The sequence below is a fragment of the Notechis scutatus genome, chromosome 8 (genome assembly GCF_049901735.1).
Source record: "Notechis scutatus isolate UNSWTSFEM ecotype Mainland chromosome 8, rNotScu1.2, whole genome shotgun sequence".
In the NCBI taxonomy this organism is placed as follows: Eukaryota; Metazoa; Chordata; class Lepidosauria; order Squamata; family Elapidae; genus Notechis; species Notechis scutatus.
This window is the reverse complement of record NC_142016.1, coordinates 21,195,892-21,208,992: the sequence shown is the minus strand read 5'-3', so window position 1 is coordinate 21,208,992 and position 13,101 is coordinate 21,195,892. Positions and strand designations below refer to the sequence as shown.

General features: G+C 41.9%; 1 protein-coding gene across 1 annotated transcript; it reads left to right on the top strand.

Annotated features, from left to right (window-relative positions):
• The first annotated feature begins 4,722 nt into the window (after positions 1-4,722).
• Positions 4,723-11,673, top strand: LOC148129955 (phospholipase A2 inhibitor and Ly6/PLAUR domain-containing protein-like). The gene is made up of 6 exons (XM_087970382.1): positions 4,723-4,767; positions 4,923-5,025; positions 7,390-7,530; positions 9,864-9,927; positions 10,259-10,354; positions 11,433-11,673. Exons 1-6 carry the CDS (start codon positions 4,723-4,725, stop codon positions 11,671-11,673), a joined length of 690 nt encoding a protein of 229 aa, XP_087826508.1.
• Positions 11,674-13,101: the final 1,428 nt, after the last annotated feature.

The following is a 13,101-nucleotide window of genomic DNA, read 5'->3' as shown; positions in this document are numbered from 1 at the left end:
TGATGATTCTGCCTTTTGACTAGTAGTCAAAAAAGAAAAAAAATATTTGCACTGAGCACTCTAGTCATTTTTGGATAAAGTACATAATAATCAGGGTTATCTTGGCTGTGGAAAAGTTCTAGTACTATTGGCGGCATTGGAAGAGAAAGGGGGAGTCAAGAGATCAGGTAAGTCTTTAGTCCTAAAGCATCCTCTATTTTAGAAACTGGGAGATGGAGAGTTCCAGTCCCACCTTACATGTGACAACCAACTTAGTGACTTTGGGCCAATCACCAGGTAACCATGAGTTCTAGTCCCATTTTAGGCATCAAATCTGGCTGGGTGACTTTGGGATGTCCCTCTCACTCAACCTAACCCACCTCATACAGTTGTGGGAAAACTAGGAGGAAAGAATATTATATATGTTTAACAGGCTGCCTTCTGTTGTTTATAACAATAATGAAGGCAGGATATAAAAATAAATCAGTTAATTAATAATCTCTGCTTTCTTCCACACATCCCTTCTAAATAAGTTTATCCAGGTCAGGATATATAAAGTATTAGCTAGTGAAGGTTAAGAAGGTTGTAAATTTTCCTTCCTTCCTTCCTCCCTCCCTCCCTCTCCTTCCTTCTTTCCCCTCCCCTCCCCTTCCTTCCTCCCTCCCTCCCTCTCCTTCCTTCTTTCCCCCTTCCCTCCCCTTCTTTCCTCCCTCCCTCCCTCTCCTTCTTTCTTTCCCCCTCCCCTCCCTGTCCTTCCTTCCTTCCTTCCTTCCTTCCTTCCTTCCTTCCTTCCTTCCTTCCTTCCTTCCTTCCTTCCTTCCTTCCTTCCTTCCTTCCTTCCCTCCCTCCCTCCCTCCCTATACCCTTTCCTTCACTCCCTCCCTGTCCTTCCTTCCTCCCCTCCCTCCCTCCCTCCTTCCCCCCTTCCTCCCTCCCCTCTCTTCCCCTCCCTCCCTCCCTCTCCTTCCTTCTTTCCCCCTCCCCTCCCTCTCCCTCCCTCTCCTTCCTTCTTTCCCCCTTCCCTCCCTCCCTCCCTCCCTGTCCTTCCTTCCCTCCCTCCCCTCCCTCCTTCCCCTCCCTCTCTCCCTCTTCCCCACTTCCAAAAAATAAAATAAAATAAACCTAAAGCCTAAACAGCCTCTTGCAGGAGTTGAGCTGAAAGGCTGGTGATGCCTTGGACACATCCACAAAGTTATTTGGCAACCATTTTATGTGTGATGATTTTTAATTCGTTTCATTAGTACAACCCATCTTGAAATGGCATCAATTATGGTGCATTTGTTCACCTAGTTAGAGGGCTTTGACTGAGAAGAACTTCAAACTCTGCTCAGTGGACTTTCTACGATGCCAGAAATCAGAAGATTTACATAAATGCATAAAGTGAAAAGTTGATGGTGACATGAATTTTCCTGTCCTTTGTGATCATAAAGAGCAATAAGGAAACACAGTGTGGCATGAAAGAACATTGACCTGTTGGATTTATTGTGGGCACACCCTCCTTTGAAAAATGCTGTTGCCGTACAAAATCCACTGAACGAAACTCCTTGAGATGGAACCTGGGACAATTAAATATTTCCAGGGAGACCTATTGAGTTGAATAACAGGTCTGGGTGTCTGTACTCCAACGTATTTTCTAGAGGCTATTTCTTTTGGTGAAATGTTTTATTATACTAGCTATAGATCCTGTCTTTCTTAAGGTGGCTGGAAACATTGGGAATTGAAATCCACGCATCCTAAAGTGGCCAAGGTTGAGAAACACTGCTTTAAGACATTAAACTTCATGGTCAGCAATATTGCTCAAGCTTTAAAAAAAAAAAAAACAGCCCCGAAGACTGCTCTTTGGCCAATATGGTCCTTCACCAATCTGTTGGCTCACAAACATGTCCTCTGCAGACCCAGGAAGAACCCTGTATGGAGTCCACCTCTCCTTGCAGCTGGGATCCAGTCTCTAGGCTGAGATATCACCACCCCCCTTCCTTGGGGTGGCCATCACTCTCTCTTTCCGAAAGAGTCCAGCTTCGTAGCAGCTTCGTTCTTTTCATTCTCTCTCTGTCCTTACTTCTGAGCAGCTCAAATCTGTTGTCCTCCCCAGCTCTCTTAATTCCCCCCCCTCCCAGAAATCTCTTCCAGGGCCTCTACCTGTCCGAATTCTGGGGGAGGGGCTCCAGGCAGCCAGCCAGCCAATCAGGGAATGCTGCTAATGGAGCCTGGCTTCACTAGATCAGAATGGGACAACTCGCCATCACACCAATGGCTGCCAACATGCCATGGCCAACTCACCATGGAATGACTTGCTGCGAGACAATTCAACAAACACAATTACAAGTTGCCCTCGATTTAGTACCACAACTGAGCCCAACGTTTCTGTTGCTAAGCGAGACAGTTGTGAAATGAATTTTGCCCCTTTTAACCATCATTCTGGCCACTCTTGTTAAGTGAATCACTGCAGTTGTTAAGTTAGTAACCCAGTTGTTAAGTGAATCTAACCTCCCCATTGACTTTGTTTGCCAGAAGATCTCAAAAGGGGATCACAAGACAGTCATAAATATGAGTCAGCTGCTGAGCATCTGAATTTTGTTCAGAAGACCATGGGAATGCTTCAAGGGTCATAAGTGTGAAAAACGGTCATAGGTCACTTTTTTTTCAGGGCAGTTGTATATTTGAACAGTCACTAAACAAACTGTCAATGACTACCTCTAATTTCGACAGATCCGTGACCAATAATAATAAAATTTAAAAAGTCAGTCCAGAAATCCAAGAGTTACAATAATTTGAATGAAAACATGGTTACCAATTAAAAGGAATACTTGAATGAAATGATTAATACAGCATTGAAGTGTCCCGTGGCCAGTTGTCCTAGAACTACAGTAGATAGAGCATTTGGGAGGGTTTTTCAGTTAGGTGATTGAGTCAAATTCCCAGAGAAGAGAATGCAATGGACATTCTCATAAAATGGCTGCCATGTGGAAGTTCACTCATTATTAAGATGGCTGCTGCCCTGGAATTGATCAGCCACTACCAGTAGTTGATGCCCTTAAGTCCCACAGGAGCATTTTTCCACAACTGATGATCTTTTTCATCTCCAGGCAAGAAGTCTGAATAAAGTAATCCTAAGAAGCTAGACACTACACAATCCCTGAAAATGCTTCTCTTTCTTTCATTTTTCAAAAATATTACAGTGTTCTCCTGATACCAGGAGAAAGACATTATTACAGCAATATTCCCAGCTACTTTGGGTCAGGAATGTTTTAATATTGTCTGAAAACTCACTTCGTTGCCATAGGTTTTAGTGTCTTGCATTTTTTTTTATTGTGCTCACCATTCACAGTTGAGATGAACATTTATGACTAAATAAATCATAAATACATACAATAGTAACCCAAACTTTGTTATCTATCCCAAACGTTGTTACCCAAACGTATCTATCTATCTATCTATCTATCTATCTATCTATCTATCTATCTATCTATCTATCTATCTATCATATTTTGGAACTACCCACCCCTCACATAGGTGTTTATTTTCAAGTTGACTCCAAACCATTTTTTTTCCTACACACATTCTGGAAAAGAATTTGGATAATGCAGGATTAGAGTTTAACATGTTGTGTGAATCCATCCATTCAGATTTTATGTTTCAACAAAATAAATTATCTAAACAAACAAACAAACAAACACATGTGCTCATCAACATGAGATCAGTTAAATTAGTGGCTTAATTTACAAAGCATGTTTTTAAAAGCAATTTTATTAAAATTATCAAAGTATAAAATACGAATAAAAATAGGGGAGGGAAAAGGGAAAGAAGGAAAGAAAGAAAGATAGAAAGAAAGAAAAGAAAGACAAGCATTGACTTCTAACTCTGTAGCACAGTACAATCAGATATCACTACAGACTCAACTTTTTTACTTTTAAATATTTAATAAGTACTAGCCATTTCTATAACAACAAACTATCAAATCAGCAAATCTCAAAGTCAATTTTTTGCTACCTATAGCACAAAATCCAGAAGCAGTTTCCCAGTAATTAACACAGCCCATTTAATTGCTTAATTTGAACCTTGCTTATGGATTATTTGGGAATGTGCGTGGAAATGACTTGATAACAACACACTTACTAGTGCAATTCCAACCGTTATTCACACAGATGCAGGCCTTTGAGCTCATATCCGTCCAAACTGAAAAGACCAGTTTGTGTTTTGTGCAGTTTCTGGGGTTTCCACAATGTTTGCCTTACCCTTTTTATGTTTCTTTCTCTTATATGATTCTGAGCTGAAAAAATTAGGTTGAAGAAATTCTACCCAATTCACCTCTGGTAGCACTGAGAATGTTAAGAAAGTGGCCAGGTGTAGCTATCCAGAGTTGCTGAAAAAAAGAATTATCTTTCATGGAAGGGGGACACACACACACACACACACACACACACACACACACACACACACACAAACACACAAAAGCCTGGCTACCTGGGATTTTTCAACCCTGCCCTGAACAGAAATGGAATGGATCTGCCCTTGTAATACTTCAGGTTTGCACAAAAAAATTATAAGCACATAAGCGGGCATTATATGTTGTGATGTCCTTGGACAGTGTAAATACTATTAAGAGGAAAAATATATTCTGGACTCTTCCATTCTTTTTTTTTTTCAAAAGGCAGAGGGTTCCCAACCACTCCCTGCCTATAAATATCTCACCTGAGAAGATCTCCATCTCAGAGCACCCAGATGGACCTGAACGTCATCACGATGGCTTCCTTTGTGCTCTTCATCTTCACCATCCTCCTCCTTCCTGTTGCATGATCTGCAGATGAAGTTCCAAAAAGTATGTGGGGTTCTTTGAATCAATTTTCACTTCTTCTGATGCAGTGGTAGCTATTTTCTACTGGCCAACCAAAGTTTTGAGTTAGGCAGTTCTTTCTTCCACTCGGATTGCATCAACCAAATAGGCTCTCCAAGGCAAGCCTGCTAAAGGTGACCAACTTCAGGTGGCCTTCAGGTGGAAGGATGGGGAAGCAAGGAAAGTGGAATGGGATTCCCTGACCCAGCAGGGTTGGTTGGAAGTTCAGGCAGCAAAGTGTCCGGGCCAATATTGGAACATAATGAAATGTGGATTGAGTTAGATCTCTGAACTATACAGAGCACGGTGTGGGCCATGGGAACATTTCATAAAATCAATCGTTCAGATTGGGTTAGGCAGAAACTTTTCCCATGGAAGAGAATGTAAATCAATGGAATTTGTGCTAAATGTTAAACACAGAATCTGGGCAGATAGTTACAATCATTTCTTATTGTCGTTACCTTACTGGTACTTAGGGATGAGTACATGGTTTGACTTGGCTTGTTTTATCTTGTTTTAAAGAAAGGTACATGCATATATAATTTAATCAGGTCTTTTGATTTAAGTTTTTGCTTTTCTTTTTTAATGGCTTCTCATTCCACACCAAATGCGAATGTCTACTTTTCTGCGTCCTGAGGTTCATCGTAAACCATTTGTAGAATTTCTTTTCAACCTTCTGCTAGGATGGGAAGAATAAAAATGGAAGAGGGACTCAGGATTAAAGTATATTTATGGCAAGATAATGCAACTGAAATCTGAAGGAATCTCAAACAAGTCTATTTATATTCCCCCCCCCCAAAAAAAACACCTTACCACTCTCTCTAGAATGCTTTGTCTGTACAGAAGATGGAAATCTGGATAAGTCCTGCGAAAATGTCAAAGACTCACAAGACTGCCCAGAGAAGCAATGTTTAAGTGTTGCGTCTAACACCAGGTTGTCAATATGTGTGTCTACAGTTTCCCTTCCCAACCCTGTGTGTGCAGGTATGTGTGTGTATTTGTCTATCTGTGTATAAAAAGTATCTTTTTACCCTTACGGCGGTATGTGTCCTTTTCAATCTTGGGTCCTCTACCGGGGCCTTGAAGACAAGATTGGGGAGATGTGATAACTGTTCTCAGATATCTGAAGGGCTGCCTTGTAGAAGATGAGGCAAAATTTTTAGAATTGTTTCCCCCAAAAAAAAACACACACAAAAAAAACCACCAGGATGTGAAATGAAGGATCTAAATTATTAATGGGCACCGCGGAGCTTCTTTAAGAACTATTCATCAATTGAAAAATTGTCACGGTAGACTCTCCTTTCAAACAACCAGTCAATGAATCAGAATAGAGCTGGAAGGGACCTTGGAGGTCTTCTAGTCCAGCCCCCTGCTCAAGCAGGAAATCCTGACCATTTCAGACAAATGGCTGTCCGGTCTCTTCTTAAAAACCTCCAGTGATGGAGCGCCTACAATTTCTGAAGGGAAGCTGTTCCACTGGTTAATTGTCCTCACTGTTAGGAAATTTCCGCTTAATTCCAGGTTGCTTCTCTCCTGGATTAGTTTCCACAGAGCTGGGTTCCTTTAGCAGGGGGTTTCTGACGAGAAGATCTCTAATGTCACTTCCAAACTTTCCATTCCATAATTACATAATTGTCATATTGCTAATTTGTTAACAACTGTGAGGGGCTAACTGCGGTGGTAAAACCTGTATATACAGCCCTTTTGTACCCCATTCTTCCATTCTCTAGAGCTGACACGGCAAGGGGAAGGTTGCTTTAATGCTGCAACACAGTTGGGTGTTTCAGAATGCTCACTGGGGCATATCCCTGTCTTCAGCGGTGCCTGTACAATCTAAAAATTGGGAAATACCCAAAGATATTCAATTAGTCATGTTGCACTATACCACTCAGCCAACTGTCTTCAGCCAACATGCTTAACTGCTTGTTTAGTTATCTATGTTGAGAGGTCCACACACCATGCAGAGCCCTGAAGAAAACCAACCAAGAGAAAAACTAATAAAATTCTCATTTTCAGGGTCAGGGCCAGTGGTGGGATTCAAATTTTTTTTTTACTACCGGTTCTGTGGGCATGGCTTGGTGGACGTGGTGTGCTTGGTGGGCATGGCAAGGGAAGGATACTATAAAATTCCCATTCCCTCCCAACTCCAGGGGAAGGTTATTGCAAAGTCCCCATTCCCTCCCCACCCCACTAACCTGCTTTCCAGCTCCCTTCTCCTGTGCAGGGCAACCAAAGAAGATCCAGCCAATGATCAGCTGGGACCCAGGAGGCAGAGAATTGATGGGGGCAGGGACAGTCAGAGGTGGTATTTGCTGGTTCTCCAAACTACTCAAAATTTCCGCTACCGGTTCTCCAGAACTGGTCAGAACTTGCTGAATACCACCTCTGGTCAGTGCCAGCTGGGGGAGGGGGGGAGGGGATATAGGATATCTGTCACAAGGCCACAAAGGAACCCAAAAACTAACTGGAGCTTTAGAAGCTACATTTGACTAAGTATTGATAGTATTGATAGTATTGGTTGTACGCAGAGCCACATGATGCTCAATTGATTATATTTCCTTTTTTTTTGCCAATAGGACGTCCTTTGATTTCATCATTCTCCAGAACCTGTGTAGAGCCCTCAAATAATTTGATTGGCTCCTTCTATTTTGATTTTGGAAATGCCTCTACTTTGGACTTCACTTCTAAGGTTTCCGATACAAAGTTTGAAGCACTAGGTATTTAAATTGCTTTTGAATTTTAGTTGCTTTTGGCACTTTTTCTTTTCAAATTGATGAAAAATGAAATCTGCCTATGGGAAAATTCCAATGGAAAGAGATGACATCATTCTATGAGTAGTCCTCAACTCAGGGTTATTTTGTTAGTGCTTCTCCAAAGTTACAACCACATTAGAAAAAAGCGACTTATTATTGACATTCCCATGGCCACATTATCAAAATTTGGATGTCGGCACCTGGAATGCATTTATGGCAGTTGCAGTGTTCCTGTGTCATGCGACCGATCCCCTTTTGCAACTTTCTGACCAGCAAAGTCAATAGGGAAGCCAGATTCACTTAATAACTCTGTTACTAATTTAACAACCGCAGCAATTCACTTAACAACCTTGGCTAGAAAGGTTGTTGCCTTGCAAACTGAGGCAAAGATCATTTCATGACTCTCCTGCTTAGCAAAGAAAATTTTGGGGCTCAATTGTGGTCATAAGTTGAGGACTACCTGCTGAGGACAAAATGCCCCTCCCACCGGGATCTCCTTACATCTCAGTCCTCAGGTGTGCCTTGTGAAGGGGTGTGTGGAGCACTCTCCTTCCTCGTAGCCAGCTCAGTCTGCGTTGTTCCCTCCTCTCTTCTCTTCTTGCTCTCGGATCAGGAGAGGGTGGTCCCTGCTCATCACCTGAGCTCTGCCTCTCCTGCTCCTCCCTGTCTACAATCCTTTCTGATCCTGAAAAGCCCTGCCCTTCCCCAGTTTCCTCCAAAGCCAATGGAGCCGCCCCCTTGATCTCTGTCGGCTCCTGTTCCAGCTCATCTTCCCCCTGCAGATTCAAGCTCCGATGGGGAAATGACACTGGCTTATCAGTCTTTTTATGGCTTTTGAGTTCTAGAAAGAGTGTCTGTGGAGCCCTGGGAGCAGGGGTGGGATTCAATTTTTTTAACAACCAGTTCTGTGGGTGTGGCTTAGTTGGTGGGCATGGCTTGGTGGTCATGTGGCTGGGTGGACGTGGTTTGGTGGTCATGTTATTGGCTGGGCGTGGCCAACTCAATATCACTCACATCGAGGCACGCATCTCCTCGCCTGGCCTCTCATGACTGTGGGGATGCTGCAACAGTCATAAGTGTGAAAAATGGTCATAAGTCACTTTTTTCAGTGCCATTGTAACTTTGAATGGTCACTCCACCCAAGCAAAGTACCAGCAAAGGAGGGGGAAAAAACTCCAGAGACGTTCCTGAGACAGGAAGTCTACTCCTACCAAGAATGTAATAAGGGTCAACGGAGAGGCAGTTTCTGTAAGCAACACCAGAATGTTTCCTTCCTGCCTTCCTTACAGGATTAGGCCAGTAATTTCTTCTAACAACCAGTTCTCCGAACTGCTTAGAATGTTAACAACCGGCTCTAGCGAATAGGTGCGAACTGGTAGAATCCCACCCCTGCCTGGGGGGCACAGTGGTTAAATGCAGTCTTGCAGGCTTACTCTGCCCATAGCCTGGAGTTCGATCCTGATGGACTTAAGGTTGACTCAGTCTTCCATCCTTCCGAGGTGGGTCAAATGAGGACCCAGATTGTTGGGGGCAATAGGCTGACTCTGTAAATCGCTTAGAGTGGGCCGTAAAACACTGTGAAGTGATATATAAGTCTAAGTGCTATTGCTATTGGGCTTTTTAAGAATATATTTTCCTATCGGAAGAAGAAGCCAAGATTTCCCCTTTGGGTCAGGGCATAGTGGGCCAGGAGCATCCTGGAATTCCTTCTGGAATTGAAAAGCAGCAGAGCTCAAGGGACATAATCAGAAAGACAAAATGGTTAGAAATCCAATTATTCGACTGTTTAGCACAGGGGTCCCCAACCGCCGGTCCGCGGACCGGTACCGGGCCACGGAACAAGCCTTACCGGGCCCTGGTTGCTGGGCGCCGCCATCTTTTTGGTAAAAGCGCTTCCGGTGAGCTTTTCCGGGTAGAAAGCTCACCGGAAGCGCTTTTCGTCATAAAAGATGGCGGCGCTAGCGCTCTGGTGAGCTTTTCTGGGTAGAAAGCCATTTCTACCCGAAAAAGCTCACCGAGCATGGCGCCGCCATCTTTTTTGACGAACAGCGCTCCGGTGACGCCACCGGAGCGCATTTTCGTCATAAAAGATGGCGGCGCCCAGTTGACGCCGGATACCGGGCCGCGCGCCCAGCTGATGCCGGAACCGGGCGCGGCGTCGAAAAGGTTGGGGATCCCTGGTTTAGCAGATTCCCCAGGGGTTAGGAAAAAAAAATCAGGGAAAGGGAAAATAAGCTGTGTTGATCATGGCTTTCAGTCCATCATTTTGCTGCATGAACTTATTCTGTGACTTGCAGGTCCACCCATTCGCATATATGAAAATGGGAAATTTTGCCCAAAATGTTTCAGAACCGGTTACAATATTTAAATGCTGGCTTGTTGATTTACACATTAAGCCACCAACCCCAATGTATAAACTCCAACAAATGGATTTGGTTCCAATGTTGATGATTCTGCCTTTTGACTAGTAGTCAAAAAAGAAAAAAAATATTTGCACTGAGCACTCTAGTCATTTTTGGATAAAGTACATAATAATCAGGGTTATCTTGGCTGTGGAAAAGTCCTAGTACTATTGGCGGCATTGGAAGAGAAAGGGGGAGTCAAGAGATCAGGTAAGTCTTTAGTCCTAAAGCATCCTCTATTTTAGAAACTGGGAGATGGAGAGTTCCAGTCCCACCTTACATGTGACAACCAACTGTGATGCTGATGGAGAAGTGTTTTGCGTGGGAGATTTAGAAAACTGTGTTGAATTGAATGGAGAAATAAACCATATATATTCCGGTAAGCTATCTTTATCGTTTCTCTTTTATTTAAACTCCTTTTGCCGTTAGATATACTAAGCCAACTAGTATCAGAGGCTTCTATTTAAAAAAAAAAAAAGTTGCTCAGCTTTGCAGTAGAGATACCTGGGGACCTGCCACAGGTGTGGTGGCATGCTGCCTGCCAGTGGACAAACATCCAATTTCTTTTCTTTTTTTTGTGTATATTTTTTTTTAATTATATCATTATCAAAGATTATAAATATTTTGAAAACAGTGAATTGTCCAAGCACTTCGTTTTACCAAAAAGAAAAACATGTCTACTCGTAGTAATAATAATAATTGCATACTAATTATAACAATAATTATAGTTATATTAACATTTGTAGTCATTATGAATTATAATAGCATGCTTACAGTCATAGATAATATTAATCTTATTACATACACACAGCAATAATCTTACTTCTTCTAACCTCTACTTCTCATATCGAACCACTGATAAAACCTGTCCCATGCTCTATCCATCTTTGTGCAGTCAATATTTTCCTAATTATATTTTCATTCTGGTGGAGTGTTTTCATTTTTCCAATATTGTGCAAATACAATTCTCACTGCTGCCAGTAGATGAAGCATTAGGGATATAGTCCCTTTATCATAGCTTTCTGCTATTATTCCTAACAGAAATACTTCTGGCTTTAAATCTATATCCTACTTAATTATCTTTTCCAACCATGTATGTAGTATTTTTGACCAGTATTTTCTTGCTTTCATTCATGCCCACCACATATGACAGGGGTCCCCAAAGTTGACCACTTTTCACAGTTTACGACCTTCTGACAGGCAAAGTCAATGGGGAAACCAGATTTGCTTAACCACTGGGTTATTAACTTATGAACGGCAGTGATTCACTTAACGACAGAGGCATGAAAGGTTGTAAAACGGGGCAAAAATTCACTTAGCAAATGTCTCAGAAATTCTGGGCTCATTTGTGATTATAAGTCAACTGTGGCTGTAAGTACAACTATTTGTTTAATGACCTTTCAAAGTTACTACAGCATCGAAAAAAAAAGCAGATTCAGACTTGAATACCACGGTCGACACAACAATCCCTTTTGCTGGAAAAGGTTGTGTCAGCCAATCGGTCTGCAAAATGGAAAACAATAAGTCCGTCCGCCTCGGGAGTTACAAGTTCAGATTTAAAGACATTAAATGTTCCAAAGCCAATGGGGCTCTTTCATCGTTGCGACGCCTGGCTTTCACTCTGGAGAAGAAGGACCTGGGGCCACAGGTGGCCTTCTTCTTTCCGTGCCTCCTTGGGATCTTTGCTGTGAAAATTCTCTCCTAGTTAAATCAAAGACAGCTGGCAAAGGCTCAGATTGGGGTTAATCTCCCTCCTTTCTGGTACTGATGATGTTACCTAGTTTGGTACTGAAACGTCAGCAAGAAAACCACCAAGCTCACAGAACACCAAAGGGCCCACAACTAAATTTATAAACTAATATATTTTTCTTATACGTCTCTGTTGCCACTGTTAATGTCCTTCCCCATGTTGCCATCTGTGGTTATTCTTTCATGGGAGAAATTAGGGACTACATGGGAATTGTTAATATCTTGCTGATACAGAATTGAAATGAATTGGAACTGAACAAGGAGAGATTCAACCTGGAAATAAAGAGAAACTTTCTGACAGTGAGAATAATCAACCAATGGAACAGCTTGCCCTTGGAAGTTGTGGGAGCGCCATCACTTGAAATTTCAAAAAGAGATTGGACTCCCATCTGTCAAAAATGGTGAAGGGTCTTCTGCTTGGGCAAGGGATTGGACTAGATGACCTACAAGGTCCCTTCCAACTCTGATTATCTGTTATCTGTTATCTGAATGTCATTTATGTCCTACCTCTGGACATTTTTGGCCCCATCTTTGGAATGAGGTTGAGACTCCCACCCAAATTCAACTTCAGACACCCCCCCCCCAAATTTGCTTAGCTCCAGGTTATTTCTCTTGACGTCAATGGGATTTAAGTTGAGTTTGATGAATACATTCCATTGACTTTGGTGGCATTAAACCATTGATTTTGCTTGAATCGGTACAATTAAGTTGATTAATTAACTTTATCTATGCATTCGCAGTATCATTTCACATTTCAAAGCAGTTGATCCATCCAAAAATAAGGTACCTCAAAATTCAGTATTCTAATACTTAGGCAATCAATCAGTTTATATACTGTAGATACGTACATATATGCTTATCAGGGTTTGAGTGATATATTTATATAATGTGATGCTTTAATGGTTATTCTTAACACTTGACATTGAAATGTTGCAACTGTTGTCAGAATAGACCATCCTTTTATCTGTATGAGACCACTGTTTGCAGACATTTCCTTTCTCTAGAAAGACAGTTTCAGTTAATGCTGCATTTTTCTACCTTTCCAAAATTGCATCTCTCAGCTGAATTGCCAAAAAATTGAAATAAAAGGAATTAGAGATTAACTCTCCTGTCTTCTTCTTGTTGTTGTTGTTTTCACAAAACATCCAATTCATCTTCATTTCCTTCCTTAATTTTCTTCTTTGGGAAAGTCTGGAAAGGTTGCATGTCACACCAAGGCAAAGTCATGGTTTATTTAAATGCTGGTTTGTTGATTCACACATTACATTAAACCATCAATCCCAATGTACCAACTCCATCATCTGGATTCACTTATAGTGCTTTGGATTCTGCCTTTTGGCTGGCTGGTTTAGCATATTGCATGAATGCAGTCAGTAAGGTGATT

Bases quoted from the DNA above. Each gene is read 5' to 3' on its own strand.
- LOC148129955 (XM_087970382.1), top strand. From the start codon at position 4,723: ATGGCTTCCTTTGTGCTCTTCATCTTCACCATCCTCCTCCTTCCT. The intron at 5,026-7,389 runs GTTGGTTGGAAG...TTTTGCCAATAG, and splicing joins GGATTCCCTGACCCAGCAGG to GACGTCCTTTGATTTCATCA. The intron at 9,928-10,258 runs TATTTAAATGCT...ACATGTGACAAC, and splicing joins TGTTTCAGAACCGGTTACAA to CAACTGTGATGCTGATGGAG.